Raw genomic sequence first — 21,462 nt, 5'->3', positions numbered from 1 at the left:
CTGTTGGGTAGGGACCGTCTCTATATGTTGCCAGCTTGTACTTCCCAAGCACTTAGTACAGTGCTCTGCACACAGTAAGCGCTCAATACGATTGATTGATTGATTGATTGATTCAGTGGAGGGTAGTATGATTCTAATGTACACCTGAGAAAGAGAGTGGATTTCAAATGCAATTACTTCTCATTGTCATCATGACCTCACCCCACCTCCCTGCTAGATGTGCAAAATCACACTGGCACAGAAGACAAATGCCAAATACTGAAGACACAGGAATGGAGAGACTGAACCACTTATTTACCAAATACTTTTATTTTTATGAATCTAAGCCTTAGACTCGTAGCCAGACTTACAGGACAGAAAGTGATCGCTTAAAAATAATAATACTATTGACTCCTGGGGCTGGAATGGAACTCTAAAGATAACCTTGCCTGGAAGCCTGCCTCAGGCACATGGATAAACTACCCTTGAAAGATGATTTCCTTTTTTCTTTTTGAATAACCAGGAATAGAGATTCTATATTTCCCGCAGGTATCTTGTTCCAGCATTTTGTCACCTTCGGTGGAGAAGTTCCACTTTCTAGCCTTTATTCTCACACTCCCACAGGCTCACTCTGCAGAGGATGACAGGCGCCAAAGAGACCACCCAGAGAAACTCCAATGTACAGGTCTAATCCCTTAATTGACATTTTCTGACTTCCCACAGGCCAGGGTTGACCTGTTATCAATCACTCATTTACTGAGAGCTTACTCTGCACAGAGGCACTGTACTGACTCCTTGGAAGGGTACTGTTATGCCACCCGTCGACAAAGATACCCCCTTTTATTAACCTCAACCCACCGCTCAGTAGAGTCCCCACCCAATCAAACTTCTCTCAATTCCCCCTCCCCACAAGTTTCTGGGAATTTCAACATTTAGGGTGACATCTTGGTGTTACAGTCCATCTTTCCTCCAATCTGACTCCCTCATGGCTTGGTGCTAACTTGTATAAATCAGCCAGAAAAGCCTTCTGTAATCAGATGGGACGGCAGACCTCAGATTGGCCAGCTAGGGACATCTATTGCATCTCTTCCTTATAATAATAATAATAATGGCATTTATTAAGCGCTTACTGTGTGCAGAGCACTGTACTAAGCGCTTGGAAAGTATAATTCAGCAACAGATAGAGACAATCCCTACCCAACAACGGGCTCACAGTCTAGAAGGGGGAAACAGACAACAAAACAAAACAAGTAGACAGGCATCAATTTATGCCTGTCTACTTGGAAAGTACAATTAGGCAAATTTATTTATCAAAAATAAATAGAATTATAGATCTATACACATCATTAACAGAGTAATAAATATGTGCACAGACAATGTGTCTGTTATACTTTACTCTCCCATGCGCTTAGTACAGTGCTTGGCACATAGTAAGTGCTTAACAAATACCACAATTATCATTATTATTATTTGTAGTAGTATTCATTCAGTCATATTTACTCAACGCTTACTGTGTGCTTATCTACTCCATGCCACTCCTGCAATGGTATTATGAGCCCCTGGTCTTGTCTGGCTAGCAGGGAAGTTAAAAGGGAAGCAGTGTGGCTCAGTGGAAAGAGCATGGGGTTTGGAGTCAGAGGTCATGGGTTCAAATCCCAGCTCCACCAATTGTCAGCTGTGTGACTTTGGGCAAGTCACTTCGGTTCTCTGTGCCTCAGTTACCTCATCTGTAAAATGGGGATTAAGACTGTGAGCCCCACGTGGGACAACCTGATCACCTTGTAACCTCCCCAGTGCTTAGAACAGTGCTTTGCACATAGTAAGCACTTAATAAATGCCATTATTATTATTATTATTATTATTATTATTATTATTATTATTGTCAGGCTTCCTCATCTGTGTTTTTGGTGGTTGTTAGCTCTCGCGCACTCTCCCTCTTAACTCTCTTCTCCCATTACACCTCAACTTACACTCTTTGTTCCCCTCACAGTAATCTCACTAGCCCCATGTCCAATCCATCAATCAATCATATTTATTGAGTACCTGCTGTGTGCAGAGTACTGTACTAAGCCTCCCCCTTAAATCCAGCAGACCTATCCTTCCCTTTAAAGCCTTATTGCAGGCACATCTCCAAGAGGACTTCCCTGACTAAGCCCCACCTTTCCTCTTCTCCCACTCCCTTCTGCGTCACCCTGACTTACTCCCTTTATCCATCCCCCCACCCCAGACCCACAGCGCTTATGTAAATAGCTGTAATTTATTTCTATTAATTGTCTGTCTCCCCCCTCTAGACTGTAAGCTCGTTGTGGGCAGGGAATGTGTCTGTTTATTGTTATAGTGTACTATATACAATGCCTAGTACCATGCTTTACACACAGTAAGTGCTACATAAATACAACTGAATGAATGAATGAACGGAGAATACAAAATAACAGAGCTGCTAGACATGTTCTCTGCCCACCTTACAGTCTAGAGGAGGATACGGGCATTAATATAAATTAATTATGGATATGTACATAAGCGATGTGGGGTTGAGGGAGGGATGAATAAAGGGTGCAAATCGAAGTGCAAGGGTGACAAGGAAGGGAGTGGGAAAAGAAGAATGGTGGGGCTTAGTCAAGGGAAGGCCTCTACACACCTTGCTCACAACACACACACACACACACACACACCTTCCTCTTGCTGACACTCCCTCTCCCCTGCCTTCTCTCCCCACCTTCAAATCTACTAGACTACAGCTCCCCCATCTTCAAACACTCCTAAAACCCCTCCTCCCCCAGGAGGTATTCCATGATTAATTTTCTGCTCCATCCTACCACCTCAGTGACTATGTCCTCTAAAAATATCAATGTATATACTCTCTTTATGCACTTTATCGATCTTTCCATTCTTCTCTTTCTAACTGTAAATGATTGTCTGTCTTCCCTGATTACACTGTAAGCTCCTTGAGAGTAGGAGTTTACCATTTCCCATTATTGTGCTCTCCTAGGTGTTTGTTATAATAATAATACTAATAATAATAATGGCATTTATTAAGCGCTTACTATGTGCAAAGCACTGTTCCAAGTGCTGGGAAAGTTACAAGGTGATCAGGTTGTCCCACGGGGGGCTCACAATCTTAATCCCCATTTTACAGATGAGGTAACTGAGGCACAGAGAAGTTAAGTGACTTGCCCAAAGTCACACAGCTGACAATTGGCAGAGCCGGGATTCAAACCCATGAACTCCAAAGCCTGGGCTCTTTCCACTGAGCCACGCTTAGTGCTTTGCACACTAAGTGCTCAATAAATGCAATGGATTGCTTGTTGTCTCTAACTCTGCTACTTGGCCCTTGCCTTATGGATTCTTATCCTGTTTCTGTAGGTTGTCTTTCCCCAATTAATTGAGGTCTCTCAAGACAGAGCAGAAACCTGCAGGAAAAAAGTGAGGGTGTGAACTGAAAAGCGCAGAAATGCTCATGGGAAAAGGTTTCATTTATTTGTTTTATTTCAGCTGGATTTACTTAATGCTTACTGTGTGCACAGCACTGTACTAAGTGCTTGAGAGAGTACAATACAACAATAAACAGACATTCCCTGCCTACAACAAGCTCCCAGTCTGGAATTCCCACCACTTCATTAGGCCTTAGGATAAAACCGGGACCAGAGGGGTGGGCAAGGCTGAATGAAATGTACTTTTAAAATGATTACAGTAACTGCCTCTGGGTAGCAAAACAAGAACACTCAAATGAATTTCAAGTGATCGGTCAGGGTTTATTCAGGTGTGGTATGTATGCATGAAGAATGGAAACTGTTACTTTTCAGTCTGCTGTATAAGGAAAGCTCCTAAAAGGCGCAGCCCACATTGCACATCTATCCTCTGCAGGGCACACATTCTACTGAGCAGATGAATTCAACTGGAATCAAATCATGTTCCTCCCCATCTTCAAAACATACCTAAAAAGTATGTACTTAATACAATACTTTGCAGAGAGCAAGTGTTCAATAAATACCATTTATTCATTACCTGATGAATCCCAACTCCACAGTTACCCCATCAATCAGTCTCATCACGCCTAACTACCTACTGCGTGTTTTTATTGATTTTAACTGTTTTTTTTCCTCTTTCCTGTTATGTTTTTATCTTGTGTCTACTTGTCTTCCCCCATTAGGTTGAAACTCCTTCAGAATGCAGTCCATATCTGCTATGCTGAGGGTTCTACAGTTCAGTGCTATGTCCAAGGTGAGTGCTCAGTAAGTACTAGGGATGGGGTTTCAGAGGAACGTGACAGACTTCTGGGAAATGGAAGTAGTTTTAAAAAAGCGTGACAGATATCTCTGAGATGAGACCAGTTTCCTCGTAGAATGTGAGGGGTCCCACTCTGGAGACTTATGGACCACCTCTGGGTCAAACATAAATCTAATTTCCTCCTACACAGAACTGATTGAGCACTCTACTGTGGGCAGAGTTCTGGACAAGACAGGACATACACATAAATTTGCAACATGATGTTTAGGTACCAGTGGAGATAGCGAGCCTGTTGGCAGGTGTAAATCTGAGTTTGAAGAGCAATATCAATCAATCAAATGTATTTATCGAGTGTTGTGTGTGGAGCACTGAACTGTTTGGGAGAGCACAATGTAACAGAGTTGGTAGACACATTCCCTGCCCACGATGAGTTTAGAGGGGAAGATAGGTATTGATATAAATTATGGATATGTACACAACTGCTGTGGGGCTGAGGGAGGGATGAAGGAAGGGTGCAAATCCACAGGCGATGCAGAAGGGAGTGGGAGAAGAGGAAATGAAGGTTTAGTAGGGGATGGCCTCTTGGAGATGTGCAATAAGACTTAATAAGTTTTAATAAGACTCTGAAGGTGTGGAGAGTGTCTGTCTGTAGAATATGAAGAGGGAAGGAGTTCCAGGCCAGAGGCAGAATGTGGATGAAGGGTCGGGAGCGAGATAGATGAGATCAAGGTACAGTGAGGAGGTTGATGTTTGCAGCGTGGGTTGTATTAGAAAACCAGCAAGGTAAGGTTTTGAGGGGGCAGGTGACTGAGTGCTTTAAAGCCAATGGTGAGGAGTTTCTGTTTAATACAGAGGTGGACAGGCAACCACTGGAGGTTCTTGAGGAGTGGAGAAATGATTTTATTGAAATATGGATTGGAGTGAGGAAGAGACAGGAGGTAGGGAGGCCGGCAAGGAGGCTAATGCAGTAATCAGGGGTGGGATAGAGCAAGTACTTGGATTAAAGTGATAGCAGTTTGGATGGAGAGGAAAGGGTGGATTTTAGTGATGTTATGGAGGTTGAACTGAGGGAAACTGGTTACAGATTGAATATGTGGGTTGAATGAGAAAGATAAGTCCAGGACAACGCCAAGGTTATAGGCTTGTGAGAAAGGGAGGATAATGGTGCTGTCTACAGTGATGGAACAGTCAAGAGGAGAACAGGGTTGGGTGGGAAGATGTGGACTTCTGTTTTGGACATGTTAGGTTTGAGGTGGCAGTGGGGCATCCAAGTAGAGATCTCCTGAAGGCAGGAGGAAATGCCAGACTGCAGAGAAGGAGAGAAATCAAGGCTGGAGATGTAGATTTGGGAATCATCCACATAGCAATGGTAGTTGAAGCCATGGGAGTGAATGAGTTCTCCAAGGAAGTAGATGTAGATGGAAAATAGAAAGAGACCTAGAACTGAGCCTTGAGGGACTCCCACAGTTAGTGGGTGGGAGGCAAAAGGAGAGCCTGTGAAATGGACTGAAAATGAGTGGGCAGAGAGATAGGAGGAGAACCAGGAATGGACAGGATCAATGAAGCCAAGGTTGGATAATATTTCCAGGTGAAGGGGGTGGTTGACAGTGCTGAAGGCAGCTGGGAGGTCAAGGCAGGTTATGATGGAATAGAGGCCACTGGATTTGGCACTTGCTTCCCTCTCTCTCTCAAGGCTGCTGAAACCCCAGGAGCTACCAGAGTGGGAATTCTCTTGCCAGGTAATAATAATAATAATGATAATTATGGTATTTGCTAAATACCAAATCTCCACAGATATGAAAAAACTACGTGAGCTGATGTGTCACATACTAGTGACCCATAGGGTGAGAGGACAGAGGGCCCATTTCATACTTCACTGTTCTGTTTCCAGTCTGGATTGCAATCCAAATCATCCATGAAAGATTGTCTTAACTTATTAGTCTAGAGTCTAAACTTAGCCCCTCCCATTTTGGAGGAAGTGGGGGCATCTCTAGCTACAGAACAGCCATTGTATAGCAGATGACTATTAGTCTCAATTCAACTCTTTCTTCTCCCCTCCAGACTGAGAAACCCATTTTCTGGTGTTCCCCATCTTTCTAGTTTCATAAGTTTCCTCCCGGAATCTTATGATGTAGTCTAGTGACTCAATTAGAGAGGAAAGAAATAGGGCTGGACACTATCCAGTTAAGATTTATAAACCTGCCAGATTTTCTGAATGTCTTGAGTTGTTCAAGGTGCTACATCAGAATATAGGGCCCAGTTCTGTTGATTTCAATTATAGGGAGTCACACCAGTAACCCAGTGAAGAAAACAGAGCAGTTAGAAGGCTTTTTCTTTAAAAAAAAAACCCAAACAAAAAAAAACCAGAACAAAAACCCCTTCCTACCATCATGCCGGCTACTAGACAGGTATTGATGCCAAAGGGGTCAGGATGTCAGTTTTAACGTTCCGTGCGAATGTACGCTGTGAAATTTGAAATGTCAGCATGAAAACATTTGTTAAGGTATTTCTATATTTATTGACATGGAAGTGTCAAGAATGCCTGACCCAGTGCCATGTGGGAAAGTGTGATGCAGACAGACTTGGGCTTAGCCTACTGACAGGCCCACGAGGCTCCCGCGTGATGATTCTGAGCAGCCTGTCAGTTCTCTTCTGTCTCCTCCCCTTTCTTTTTTTTTATAATGGCATTTTTTTTATTAAGCGCTTACTATGTGCAAAGCACTGTTCTAAGCGCTGGGGAGGTTACAATAATAATAATAATAATGGTCTTTATTAAGCGCTTACTATGTGCAAAGCACTGTTCTAAGCGCTGGGGGGATACAAGGTAATCAGGTTGTCCCACAGGGGGTCACAGTCTTAATCCCCATTTTACAGATGAGGTAACTGAGGCACAGAGAAGTGAAGTGACTTGCCCAAAGTCACACAGCTGACAAGTGGGGGAGCTTTCTTCCTAGTATAATATAATATGGGAGCACAGAGACCGGTGACGGGCACTGATAGCTGCATGGACCAGACCACCAAGGAGGGCTGCAGGGACAGGTGGATCATGCCTTTCCCAGCACCCTCCCCACCCCATTTCCAGGGACAGGTTGGGGTGTGGGGGAGCAGTGGGGGAGGACTTTCTAGGCTGTGGTGGGTTTCCTTCTCTTACCACTTGCTTCCCTCTCTCTCAGGGCCAAAGAGCTGCTGAAACCCCAGGAGCTCCCAGAGTGGGAATTCTCTTCCCGGGTAATAATAATAATAATGATAATTATGGTATTTGCTAAGCATTTACTACGTGCTAGGTGCTGGGGTAGATAGAAGATAATCAAGTTGGACACGGTCCCTGTCGCACATAGGGCTCACAGTCTTAATTCCCCTTTTATAGATGAGTCCCAGAGAAGTGAAGTGACTTGCGCAAAGTCACACAGCAGACAGGTGGAGGAACCGGGTTTGGAACCCAGGTCCTTTTGATTCCCAGGCCCGCCTCGATCCATTAGGCCACAGGAATGGGGTTAGGAATCACCGGCCCCCGGAGTGTGAGCCTGGTCTCACACCTATGCCATGTGTCGCTGACTCTCCCCATCATCCATCCCTGCAATGAAGGACCAGCCCAGACGGAATAAGCAGTTTTGAGACGTCTGCTGTGACTCTGAACCAGGTTACGGGATGGACGTGCACGTGATGGGATGTCTGGCCAGGTCCCTCACCCTCCCTCCCCAACAAAAGGCAGATATGGCTCCTGAATCACAAGCTGCAGACCCTTTGGGCCTTAACAGGGGGGTCCACAGGCCAATTGAGTTGTAGGTAAATATGGAAATGAACACAGGAACAAAGCAGCATGGCCTAGTGGAGAGAGCAAGGGCCCAGGAGTCAGAGGACTTGGGTTCTAATCCTCGATCCACCACTTGTTAGCTGTGTGACCTTGGGCAAGTCACTTCACTTCTCTGGGCCTCAGTTTCCTCATCTGCGAAATGGAGATCCAATACCTCTTCTCCCTCTTACTTAGACTGTGAGTTCCTGTGGGTCAGGAACCGTATCTGACCTGAGTAACTTGTATCTTGTATCTACCCCAACAATTAGAACAGGCACAAAGTAAGCACTTAACAAATACCTTAAAAAAAAGCACCAAATGTCTAACCCAAAATGTAAATGTAAATCCAATGCATTTCTTTGGAAGTGATTACAGGGAAACATTTTGTTTCTGTTAAATAATCTTGTCTTTAGTGCTTTTGTTTTAGTGTACTGTGGTCAATACAATGAATTGAACGAGTTGTCTACACATGCTGCCTCGAATTCCTCAATGCCAACTCTCTCCTCGACCCCCTCCAATCTGGCTTCCGTCCCCTACATTCCACGGAAACTGCCCTCTCAAAGGTCACCAATGACCTCCTGCTTGCCAAATCCAACGGCTCTTACTCTACCCTAATCCTCCTCGACCTCTCAGCTGCCTTCGACACTGTGGACCACCCCCTTCTCCTCAACACGCTATCCAACCTTGGCTTCACAGCTCCGTCCTCTCCTGGTTCCCCTCTTATCTCTCCGGCCGTTCATTCTCAGTCTCTTTTGCGGGCTCCTCCTCCCCCTCCCATCCTCTTACTGTGGGGGTTCCCCAAGGTTCAGTGCTTGGTCCCCTTCTGTTCTCAATCTACACGCACTCCCTTGGTGACCTCATTCGCTCCCACGGCTTCAACTATCATCTCTACGCTGATGACACCCAAATCTACATCTCTGCCTCTGCTCTCTCTCCCTCCCTCCAGGCTCGTATCTCCTCCTGACTTCAGGACATCTCCATCTGGATGTCTGCCTGCCATTTAAAACTCAACATGTCCAAGACTGAACTCCTTATCTTCCCTCCCAAACCCTGCCCTCTCCCTGACTTTCCCATCTCTGTTGACGGCACTACCATCCTTCCCGTCTCACAAGCCCACAACCTTGGTGTCATCCTCGACTCCGCTCTCTCGTTCACCCCTCACATCCAAGCCATCACCAAAACCTGCCGGTCTCACCTCCGCAACATCACCAAGATCTGCCCTTTCCTCTCCATCCAAACCGCTACCCTGCTTGTTCAATCTCTCATCCTATCCCGACTGGATTACTGCATCAGCCTCCTCTCTGATCTCCCATCCTCCTGTCTCTCCCCACTTCAGTCTATACTTCACGCTGCTGCCCAGATCGTCTTTGGGCAGAAACGCTCTGGGCATGTTACTCCCCTCCTCAAAAATCTCCAGTGGCTACCAATCAACCTACGCATCAGGCAAAAACTCCTCACTCTCGGCTTCAAGGCTGTCCATCCCCTCACCCCCTCCTACCTCACCTCCCTTCTCTCCTTCTCCAGCCCAGCCCGCACCCTCCGCTCCTCTGCCGCTAACCTCCTCACTGTTGTTGTTAATATGTTTTGTTTTGTTGTCTGTCTCCCCCTTCTGGACTGTGAGCCCGCTGTTGGGTAGGGACCGTCTCTATATGTTGCCAACTTGTACTTCCCAAGTGCTTAGTACAGTGCTCTGCACACAGTAAGCGCTCAATAAATACCACTGAATGAATGAATGAATGAATTTCCCAGATGCCATTCAATCATTTCCTATGATTTTCACCCAGCTCTTCCTGATTTGAAAAGTTTTTTGTTGTGGGAGGCAGGCAGGCAGGAGGTGAGGATGTGTCAGTGTTCCCACTGGGTAGGGAAGGTATGGGAGCAGCTAGAAGCAGCTGGCTATTGGGAGGGAGTCAGAAGTGACAGAGGTTGCTGTCCACAGTACCCTATGGACTGTAAGCTCCCTGTGGGCAGGAACTGCATCTACCATCTCAGTTATATTGAATTCTCCCAAGTGCTTAATACAGTGGTCTGTGCTTTGTAAGTGCTCAATCAATCCCAGTGGTTCAATTGACTAGCATACAGGGCCAACTGGATTTCTTCCTGTCCTTCCTACCACTTCTGCACAGGTAACAGCTAGCTTCTCTGCACAGATGGGAGCATACTACTATTGTTCTATTCCCATTACAGTTGGTCTCAGCATTTGTTTCTTTTATTTTACAGATAATGCTGCTATACCTCTGTTTATGGTCCTTATCCTCTGCAAATAGTAAGTCCTCAATAAATATGACTGATCACCCAGAAGGCTTATTTACTCTTCCTTACTTGCAACGATCACAGCTACTTGCTTGTAACTCCCTTCCCCTTCATGACAGGCCATCCTTTTCCCCTCCTTCAAAGCCTTATTAATCAATCACATTTATTTATTAAAATCACATCTCTTCCAGGAGGCCTACCCTGCCTAAACCCTCATTTCCTCTACTCCCTCACTCTTCTACATCACCCTTGCACTTGGATTTGTATCATAAAGCACTTGATATTCATCTCATCCTCAACCCCGCAATACTTACATGCATATCCAAAATCTATTTATATTAACGTCTGTCTCCTCCTCTAGACTGTAAACTCACTGTGGGCAGGGAACATGTTTACCAACTGTGTTATACTGTACTCTCCCAAGCACTTAGTACAGTACTCTGCACACAGAAAGCACTCAGTAATTACGATTGACTGACTCCTCAGTTGTAACAGGAGGTGTCCCACAAAGCTCTATTCTGAGCCACACACCTTCTCACTTTACATTCACTAGATGGGGAGCTCATTTGGTCCCATGTCTTCAACACTTCTACAAGAAAGATTTCCAAACCTACCTTGCAAGCGCTGACCCTCTCTGTAGCTCCTCCAGGGCTGCTGCAGTTTTTTTTTTTTAAATGGTATTTGCTAAGCGCTTACTACGTGTTAGGCACTGTATGAAGTGCTGAGGTAAAAATAAGCTAATCAGGTTGGACACAGTCCATGTGCTACATGGGGCTCACAGTCTTAATTCCCATTTTACAAATGAGGAAACTGAGGAACAGAGTAGTGAAGGGACAGCAGCAGACAAGTGGCGGAGCTGAAATTAGAACCCAAGGCCTTCTGATTGCCAAGTGTGTGCTCTATCCACTAGGCCATGCTGCTTCTCCCCATGGATTTAACATTGGCACCTTAAACTCAAAGGTCTACGACTGAATTTTTCATCTTCCTCACAGTCACCACCCTCCCTATTCCTTGGATTTTCCTTGATACTCCTGCTGTATTTTAAATTATCATATTCAACTTGTCACTAAATCCTACTAGTCTTTCTTCCAACATTTCTTGAAATTGCCTCTTCAAAGGTCACCATCCTAGTCCAGGCCCATGCCATATTCCAGCTAGAATATTATGAGCCTCTCTCTATCCTCTTCTGCAGGCCACACTCCAAGCTAAAGCATCTGCTAAAACACCCATAAAATGCCTCTGATCCCTTTTTTGCGTTTCGTTACTCAGGGCTCTCCCCTTCCAGAAGGGTCGCCATGTTCCCAGAAATAACCAGGAACCGTGGCACGCATAGGTAAAGAAAAATTCAGAAATGGGCCCTGATCCTTGTAGTCACCGGGACTCAGAGACTAAGCACCCTGAATTGTAGCTTAGCACATTTATTTCCTCATCCCCAGCACTGGCACCTTGGTTATCTTATTTTCTGCCCTCCCTGGATCCCTGTGAGGTAGTGGCTGGCGGGAATGAGCACCCCAAGTTTTCAGGTGAGAAGACTGAGGCCCAGAGAGTCGGTGTGACTAGCCCAAGGTCACCCAGCAGGCCAGGGGCTGGGTGGGGGGGCGGCGAGCAGGACTCGAACCTGGGTCTGTCCTCTCAGCCACACGGCTGCCCTCTCTGTAGGCTAAAACTCTAGAGTCCAAAGGCCGGACTTGATTTGCTGTTATCTGGTGGTGGAGACATGGTCGCCTGCAGTCGTTCTCCTCTTCCCCCTCTTCTTTGTCCTCCACCTTCTGTCCACATCCTCACTCTTCTAGCCCTCCTTTTCCTCTTCCTTCCCCTTCTTCAGCCCCCCTTCCTCCTCCTTTTCCTCTTCCTCCTCCCCCAGCCCTCTTCTTCCTCCCTTTCCTTTTCCTCCTTCACCTTTTCCTCTTCATCCTCCTCTCCATTCTGTACTCCTTATTCTATTTATTTTATTTTGTTAGTAAGTTTGGTTTTGTTCTCTGTCTCCCCCTTTTAGACTGTGAGCCCACTGTTGGGTAGGGACTGTCTCTATATGTTGCCAACTTGTACTTCCCAAGCGCTTAGTACAGTGCTCTGCACACAGTAAGTGCTCAATAAATACGATTGATTGATTGATCTCCTCCAGAGTGTAAGCTTATTATGGGTAGAGAACATGTTTGCTACTACTGTTGTATTGTACCGCCCCAAGCACTTAGTATACTGTTCTGCACAGAGAGAGAGCTCAATAAATAACATTGATTAATTGAAGCTCAACTACTTTGATGAAAAGGACCCTTTTGGCTTTTTTTCAAAAAAGACTCTGTCACTCCTCGGAAACCCCCCCCCAAAAAAGTACTGAAAATGTAACAGTGAATATTCAATTCTGTAACTCTGTCTCAGGTACAAAATTGTACAAACCCTTTTGAGATCAAATGTTTCAATTCCTGTTCAAAATGTCAAACCCTGAAAAGACTGGTGCTTCTTTCACTAGCTACAGAGTTTAATTATTAATTTAGGTCACAATTCTTGGTTTGGGACTTTAAACCAATTTGATTATACTCTGTAACTTAGGAAGCTACCACTTCCAATGTAAACTGAAGAGACAAAATCACTTAAGAAAAAACGAAAAGACAAACCTGATATACCACTTTAGGAGAATTTTTTTTTAATTCAACGTATAATTTTGAATTGAGGTTGGTCCTAACACCACACAGGTGTATAGCAGGATTCGCATATAAGATGCTCCTTGAAAATGTGGGATATGTTTTCTCATGCTTAAGGTAATTTGCTCTTTTCCTGTACCAGAACCTTCCCCAACATGACAGGTGTGCCCTACAAGTACACTGAATCCATCTCTCTTCCCCCGCACCCCCCCGTGCATTCCAATTTCAGACTTCAAAGGCTTTCTATGCTGCACATTGTTGCTTCTTGAACACATCAAAAATTCAGTTTTCCAGAGTGCTCTGGAATGATTTCTAGAAATATTGGATCCCATAGAGAGAAGCATCGTGGCTTACTGGAAAGAGCCTGGGTTGGGGAATCAGAGGCCATGGGTTCTAATCCCTGCTCTGCTACTTACCAGCTGTGTGACTTTGGGCAAGTCACTTATCTTCTCTGAGCCTGTTACCTCATCTGAAAAATGGGGATTAAGACTGTGAGCCCCATGTGGGACAACCTGATTACTCTGTATAATAATAATAACGGCATTTATTAAGCGCTTACTATGTGCAAAGCACTGTTCTAAGCGCTGAAGAGGTTACAAGGTAATCAGTTTGTCCCATGGGGGGCTCACAGTCTTAATCCCCATTTTACAGATGAGGTACTGAGGCACAGAGAAGTTAAGTGACTTGCCCAAAGTCACACAGTTGACAGTTGGCGGAGCCGGGGTTTGAACCTATGACCTCCGACTCCAAAGCCCATGCTCTTTCCACTGAGCCACGCCGCTTCTCTACCCCATTGCTTAGGACAGTGCTTGGCACATAGTAAGCGCTTAACAAACAGCATCATTATTACAGAGCCGGGGTCCAAGTCTCTAGTAAAAGGGTCTGAAGGAGCACAGTCTATACTTTAAGTAAAAATGATTTCATACTTTACCCCCCCAAACAATAATCCCCAATCGAAAGTAAAAATATCCAGTCATGAAAACGTATCAGTACTTACGACGGAGCAATATCCAGGTGGTTAATGCCATAGCCAGAAGTACAGAATCCTCCTAGCGTCGTTGATATGGTTAGGAAGGCAACTGCCAATGAGTAATCACAACCTATGAATCCAGCCGCTACTAAGAAAACTGCAGGCCCAATCATTCCTGGAATAAAACAAGTTTTTAAAAGAGACCATATTTATTATTGGGTTTCTTTGGAGAGGCTGAAAACCAAAGTGGGGCCTATAGCTTTGGTATGATGCAATGCTGAGCTTCGGCGATACCTCCACCGAGTGTTGAAGTACTGCTCTACAATTCTGCTGAAAGTTGGGGCGGCCAGTACTACTACTACTAATTTTGGTATTTGTTAAGCGCTTACTATGTGCAAAGCACTGTTCTAAGCGCCGGGCCACACCGCCAAAGCTTCCCCTCCTAACTTTCCTCAGGCTTCCAGAAGTGGAGCAGGCTCCTAAAGGTAATAATAATAATGATGGCATTTGTTAAGCGCTTACTATGTGCAAAGCACTGTTCTAAGCACCGGGGAGGATATACGGTGATCAGGTTGTTCCATGTGGGGCTCACAGCCTTAATCCCCATTTTACAGATGAGGGAACTGAGGCCCAGAGAAGTGAAGTGACTTGCCCAACGTCAGACGGCTGACAATTGGTGGGGCCGGGGTTTGAACTCATGACCTCTGACTCCCAAGCCCGTGCTCTTTCCATTGAGCCACGCTGCCTAAAAGGTTATTGCTTTGCTAACAATTAACAACTTAAAATTAATTTAACTTAATTAACTTTGGAGCAGCATGGCCTAGTGGAAAGATTACGGGCTTGAGTCCTAAACCCTGCTCTGCCACTTTTCTGCTGTGTGACCCTGGGCAAGTCACTTCTCTGGGCCTTGGCTCCCTCATCTGCAAAATGGGAATTAAGACTGGGCTCTATGTGGGACAAGAACTGCGGTCAACCCGATTAGCTTGTATTACCCCAGTTCTTAATACAGTGCCTGGCACATACTAAGCACTTGAATACCTTAACACCCAACCCCAAAAACAAAAACAAAGCTTGAATGCCAAAGACAGCATTATAACCCAAAATATGTGTCCTTCTATCATCAGTGGCATTTACTGGGTGCTTATTATGTGCACCTAAGTTCCTGGGAGAGTACAGTACAAAAGTTGGCAGCCACGTTCCCTGCCCACACCAAGCTTACAGTCTAGGGGGAAATCTAGGGGGAAATATATACATATAAGTGCATATATCTATATATAGAGATGAATATATATAATTTATAGTACATAATTTAAAGATACATACAATGCTTCCCAAACCTTGTACCCACTATGCACATGAACAAGGATTCCTAGACCCACGGAGCAACAATCTGCAGATAATGACTATCGGCAGCACTGCAAATCTCTCCCACAGTCCTCTACTCTATGGTTACTGGGCCGATGGTCAGAGGCCTGGAGAATATGTTGCCAACTTGTACTTCCCAAGCGCTTAGTACAGTGCTCTGCACACAGTAAGCACTCAATAAATATGATTGATGATGATGATGATGATTATACAGCAGATGAGCCAGAATGCTGGGCCGCTCATCACGATCCATGACCACCCCCGCCCCACAACACATCTATATCTATAATTCTATTTACTTACAGTGATGCCTGTTTACTTGTTTTGATATGCATAAAACTATAATTATTTATTTATATTGTTGCCTGTTTACATGTTTTGATGTCCGTCTCCCCCTTCTAGACTGTAAACCCGGTGTGGGCAGGGATTGTCTCTCTCTTCATTAGGCCTTCCCAGACTGAGCCCCCTTTGTCCTCTCCTCCTTCCCATCCCCCCACCCGCCGTACCTCCTTCCCCTCCCCACAGCACTTGTATATTTGTACAGATTTATTACTCTATTTTACTTGTACATATTTATTTTGTTAATGATGTGCATATAGCCATAATTCTATTTGTTCTGATGATTTTGACACCTGTCTACGTGTTTTGTTGTCTGTCTCCCCCTTCTAGACTATGAACCCGTTGTTGGGTAGGGACCGTCTCTGTTGCCGACTTGTACTTCCCAAGCGCTTAGTACAGTGCTCTGCACACAGTAGGTGCTCAATAAATACGACTGAATGAATGAAATTCAATTGCTGAATTGTATGTTCCAAGCACTTAGTGAAGTGCTCCGCACACAGTAAGCACTCAATAAATATGACTGAATGAATGAACTACTGACTTGGAATTTCATCCTAATGTTAGGAAAAAGATGGAAGTATGGACATTTCTAGAGGATGGAGGGACAAAGTGAATAATATAAGTGGTCTTAATATACAGCCACTGGAGATTAGGGAGAGTTACCAGCACCCGAAAACAATAGGTGCTTTAGCTAGGGCACAGTTAAGCTCCTTGTGGGCAGGGAAAGTGTCTATTTATTGTTGTATTGTACTCTCCCAAATGCTTAGTAAAGTGCTCCACTCACAGTAAGCGCTCAATAAATATAATAGGATGAATTTGATGTTATTTGCTGACCACCTGTGTAGCACACTGTGCTAAGCACTTGGAAGGGGACAAGAGAAGTAAAACATACTGTGAGGAGGAGAAAAGTATGAAATCTTTGGGGAGGAGTAATGGAGATTTGGAAAGCACATCATCCAAGAGAAACCAAAAGTAAATACCATTTGTTGCAGATTATAAAAACACTTCCCTCACCAACATACAGAAAATATCAAATATTAAGACTCATACTCACCGAGTTAGAGATGGTCTGCACAGTAAGTGAATAAAAACATTTCTTATTCAGTTATGAATAATGTGATCACTTAAAATTTGAAGGCAAACTTTAAAGAAATGAGTCTCAAGTTAAAGGTAGTGTTAATTTTAGGAAAGTATCTCCCACAAAAATAATTTAAATGTAAATTTTAAAATTTAATTACGAACAATTCATTCACAGACATGGGAGGTAATGTTCAACAAATGTAAGCCATTTTTGCTGTCACTTGCTAGACGCTGATCTAGACAAACAGATTAACGGCCTAATCCCTAAAATACATAAGTCAGTTGCAAAAATTATATAGACTGTTACAGAAACATTGTCATATACTCTGTCAAGAAATATATATACTGTAAATGGAAAACAGGCTAACTCTTTTGTTTCAACTCGCATGACCTAATCCTGTCAAGGGATGAAAGGAGGAATCTCATTCTTCACCTACCTATTAGGCTAAATGTTCGGCGGACACAAACGGTGGAAAATCTCCACTTTTCCCGTAAGTAATCAGCAATTTGACCAGATAGGATTATACACAACCAACAGCCAAAATAAGGTAGGGCAGATAAAAATCCATTCTGAAAAAAACAAGCACAAATCATTGGTGAAACAGTTAAAAACAACAAGCTCCATGGTGTATATCAAATAAACTCAAGGAGAAGAGCAATTCTGTTACACTGATAATAGATTCACTATTTAAACCTCAGAAATGAATGAATTCTCCCTGTCCTTTAAACACATGGTAAAAGATGAGAATGAGTCTGAATTCAGAACCTCATCACAACCCCTGACCTAACAGGTCCACACCTACTCTGGAGTTTCCTATGAAGTTTAGGGATGGGGTATTTTCCAGCTAGGCTGGGATCTTCCTTCTTTATGGATTGACACAGATCCCAGGCCAACTGACCTGGCTTCAGAGAGGGAGGAAGAAGTGAATGCCTTCACCCCATTCTTTTCTTTATTGACCTTTAAGCCTGATTTCAAAATACTACTGCTGTTTACACGTTGACTTGGAAACTCTCAGTTACTTGAAAAATTGATTTATCCTTTTTTTAAAAAAAGGGCTAGCTCTCTTCTTCCCTTCAAAGCCCTACTGAGAGCTCACCTCCTCCAAGAGGCCTTCCCAGACTGAGACTTTTCAGACTTTTCCAGACTTTTCCTCTCCCCCTGACCCTACCTCCTTCCCCTCCCCACAGCACTTGTATATATATTTGTACATATTTATTACTCTATTTTACGTGTACATATTTACTATTCTATTTATTTTGTTAATGATGCACATTTAGCTTTAATTCTATTTGTTCTGATGACTTTGACACCTATCTACATGTTTTGTTTTGTTGTCTGTTTCCCCCTTCTAGACTGTGAGCCTGTTGTTGGGTAGGGACCATCTCTATATGTTGCCAACTTGTACTTCCCAAGCGCTTAGTACAGTGCTCTCCACACAGTAGGTGCTCAATGAATACGATTGAATGAATGAACCTGAATTGAAATTGTGAAAAAAAAGGTACTTCTAAGATAAAACTATAGCAGATTTTACACTGTCACCATAAGCTGTAAAAAGTAATAAACAGAAGTTTTTCAGCAAAGGGAACACTTTTCTCCTTCAACTCTATCCGGTAGGGTGCATTGACAGAGGTAGCTAAATAATCACAGGGTTCGGGCTTCCTGTTGCATATGGCCCATCTCTCCCTAGTTTCAACCCTTCTGCAGTTGCTAAAGATGCATCAGTGCTTTTCTGCAGGCTAGGTTGGGTCCTACGGAAGCTTTAAGAAGTGTTTTAAACAGGAAAGAGTTGGCTACTACGGACAAGCCCAACATTTTACTACAATAATGGCCTGATGTTCCTTCATACTCTTCAAAAGCTCAGTGTCAACTCTAGGGATGTATTGGGTGGAGTCCCCAGGGATTAGTTCTGGGACTGATTCTATTCAACATCCTTTCGGAGAAGCTGGATGAAAGAAACAAAAGCCTACTTACTACATTTACCAATGACTAATGACTACCCTCCCATCTCCAAACCCCTACTAAAATCGTATCTCCTCCAGTAAGCCTTCCCTGACTAACCTCATCAATCAATCAATCATATTTATTGAGCGCTTACTGTGTGCAGAGCACTGACTAAGCGCTTGGGAAGTACAAGCTGGCAACATATAGAGACAGTCCCTACCCAACAGTGGGCTCACAGTCTAGAAGGGGGAGACAGAGAACAAAACCAAACATACTAACAAAGTAAAATAAATAGAATAGATAGGTACAAGTAAAATAAATAAATAAAGAGTAATAAATATGTACAAACATATATACGGGTGCTGTGGGGAAGGGAAGGAGGTAAGATGGCTCCACCCTATTCTCCCTACCTTCCTCTGTTGCCTGTGCATTTAATCAATGGTATTTATTGAGCCCTTACTGAGTGCAGAGCACTGTACTAAGTGCTTGGGAGAGTACAACAGAGTTGGTAGACACACCCTGCCCATCAGGAGCTTTGTCTAGAGGGGGAGACAGACATTAAAATAAATTATGGATATGTACATAAAGTGCTGTGTTAGATTGTACTCTCCCAAGAGCGTAGTACAGTCCTTTTCATACAATAAGTGCTCTATAAATACAACTGAACGAACAGTAAGTGCTCAAAAAATATAACTGAGTGGGGCTGAGGGTGGGTGAATATCAAGTGCTCAAAGGGTACAAGTCCAAGTGTATACACAGAGGGAGTCAGGGCTCAGTCAGGGAGGGAATCTTAGGGGAGATGTGATTTTTAATAAGACTTTGAAGGTGGGGAGAGTGGTGGGTCTGGCGTATATGGGGTGGGAGAGGAAGGGAATTCCATGTAAGAGGAAGGACATAGGCAATGGGTCAGTGTGGAGACAGACAAGATTGAGGCACAGTGACACTAGAGGAGTGAAGTGTGTGGGCTGGTATGTACTAGGAGATCAGGGATGTAAGGTAGGAGGGGACAAGCTAATTGAGTGCTTTAAAGCCAAAGGTAGGGAGTTTTTATTTGATGTGCAGGTGGAAGGGCAACCACTGAAGGCTCATTCATTCATTCAATTTTATTTATTGAGTGCTTACTGTGTGCAGAGCACTGTACTAAGCGCTTGGGAAGTACAAGTTGGCAACATATAGAGACAGTCCCTACCCAACATCGGGCTCACTTTACAGCAATATCACAGATTTCAGAGCAGATGCAGGACCTCTATCAGGATGTTGCCTTTTAACATTCCTAATTGCCAGGTGCTGTCCCTGGGTGTCAGCCTTAAGGGAAAATCAACTTAAACAGCCACAAACCACACACAGGTTTATTTCTTTTACCTTAATGTCTTTATCAATCGGTTGTACTTATTGGGCACCGACTGTGTGCAGAGCACTGTACTAAGCACTTGGGAGAGTACAATATAACATTCATTTATTCAATCATATTCACTGAGCGCTTACTGTGTGCAGAGCACTGTACTAAGCGCTTGGGAAGTACAACATATAGAGACAGTCCTTACCCAACAACGGGCTCACAGTCTAGAAGTAGCATGGCTCAGTGGAAAGAGCAAGGGCTTGGGAGTCAAAGGTCAAGGGTTTGAATCCCGGTTCTGCCACTCGGCTCATGAGGAGTGGAGACAACTTTTTTTCTTTTTTTAGAAAAATGATTTGGGCAACAGAGTGAAATACGGACTGGAGTGGGGAGAGACAGGAGGCAGGGAGGGAACTGAGGAGGCTGACGCAGTAGTCGAAGCTGAATAAATACATATTCCTTAGTAAGGCAGGAAAGGAGAAGTGGGAAGATGAGGGAAGAGGAAAACTGGGAAGGAGGAGAGGGGGAGATGGGGAGGAGGAGGAAGTGAAGAGAAGAATGGGGGGAAAGTGGAAGGATGGAGAGCCAGAGGGGAAGGAAGGGTCAAGGGTTTAAATTGACCCCCCACGATTTAAGGAGGGCTAGAAAAACTGGAGTGGGCCCTCAACAACAGCACTTCCTTAACTTACCTGATCCAGGGACACCTGCACAGACCCACAAACATGAATGAGTTGGGTGTGGGTAAAGGGCAAGCAATGGTTAGTCACTAAATCACAACCAAGATCATACAATCAGCCTATGATGCTAGATAAGCAAATTGCATTTCCTAAAACTGTACAGATCCCCAAATCCTACGACGGAAAATGGAAAGAAAGGCCAGCATACGTCAGGCGGATGATCCATCCTGCCCTGTCATTCAGTCTTCAGCAGCAGCACCGAAAGATACTTGGAGAAAGAACATGCTAGTTGCCCTTACTGTCATAAATCCTCATAGCTAAGGATGCATTTTCTTTCCCAGACTAAGCCCCACTTTTCCTCATCTCCCACTCCCTTGCCAAGTTGTACTTCCCAAGCGCTTAGTACAGTGCTCTGCACACAGTAAGCGCTCAATAAATATGATTGATGATGATGATGATGGAGAAGCAGCGTGGCTTAGTGGAAAGAGCCCAGGCTTGGGAGTCAGGGGTCGTGGGTTCTGATCCTGCCTCCACCACTTGTCAGCTGCGTGACTTTGAGCAAATCACTTAACTTCTCTGTGCCTCAGTTACCTTATCTGTAAAATGGGGGTTAAGACTGTGAGCCCCACATGGGACCACTTGATTACCTTATATATACCCCAGCGCTTGGAACAGTGCTTGGCACACAGTAAGCGCTTAACAAAAACCATCATTATTATTATTATTACATTGCCCCGACTTGCTCCCTGTGCTCTTTCCCCCCTTCCCTGCCCCACAGCACTGACATATATATATATGTATATATGTATGCATGTATATATATATATATATGCATATATCTATAATTTTATTTATACTG

General features: G+C 44.1%; 1 protein-coding gene across 1 annotated transcript in view; it reads right to left on the bottom strand.

Moving 5' to 3' along the window:
- Positions 1-21,462, bottom strand: part of SLC17A5 (solute carrier family 17 member 5) — a 61,094-nt gene that overhangs the window by 8,138 nt on the left and 31,494 nt on the right. The window contains exons 8-9 of the mRNA XM_038747926.1: positions 17,086-17,218; positions 13,892-14,039 (exon numbers count right to left, since the gene is read on the bottom strand). Of these exons, the coding sequence (XP_038603854.1) occupies positions 13,892-14,039; positions 17,086-17,218 (281 nt within the window). The remainder of the gene's footprint in view (positions 1-13,891; positions 14,040-17,085; positions 17,219-21,462) is intronic.

Source organism: Tachyglossus aculeatus, chromosome 1, assembly GCF_015852505.1.
Source record: "Tachyglossus aculeatus isolate mTacAcu1 chromosome 1, mTacAcu1.pri, whole genome shotgun sequence".
Lineage (NCBI taxonomy): Eukaryota > Metazoa > Chordata > Mammalia > Monotremata > Tachyglossidae > Tachyglossus > Tachyglossus aculeatus.
The sequence above is the reverse complement of the archived record's forward strand: the minus strand, read 5'-3'. Positions and strand labels throughout refer to the sequence as shown.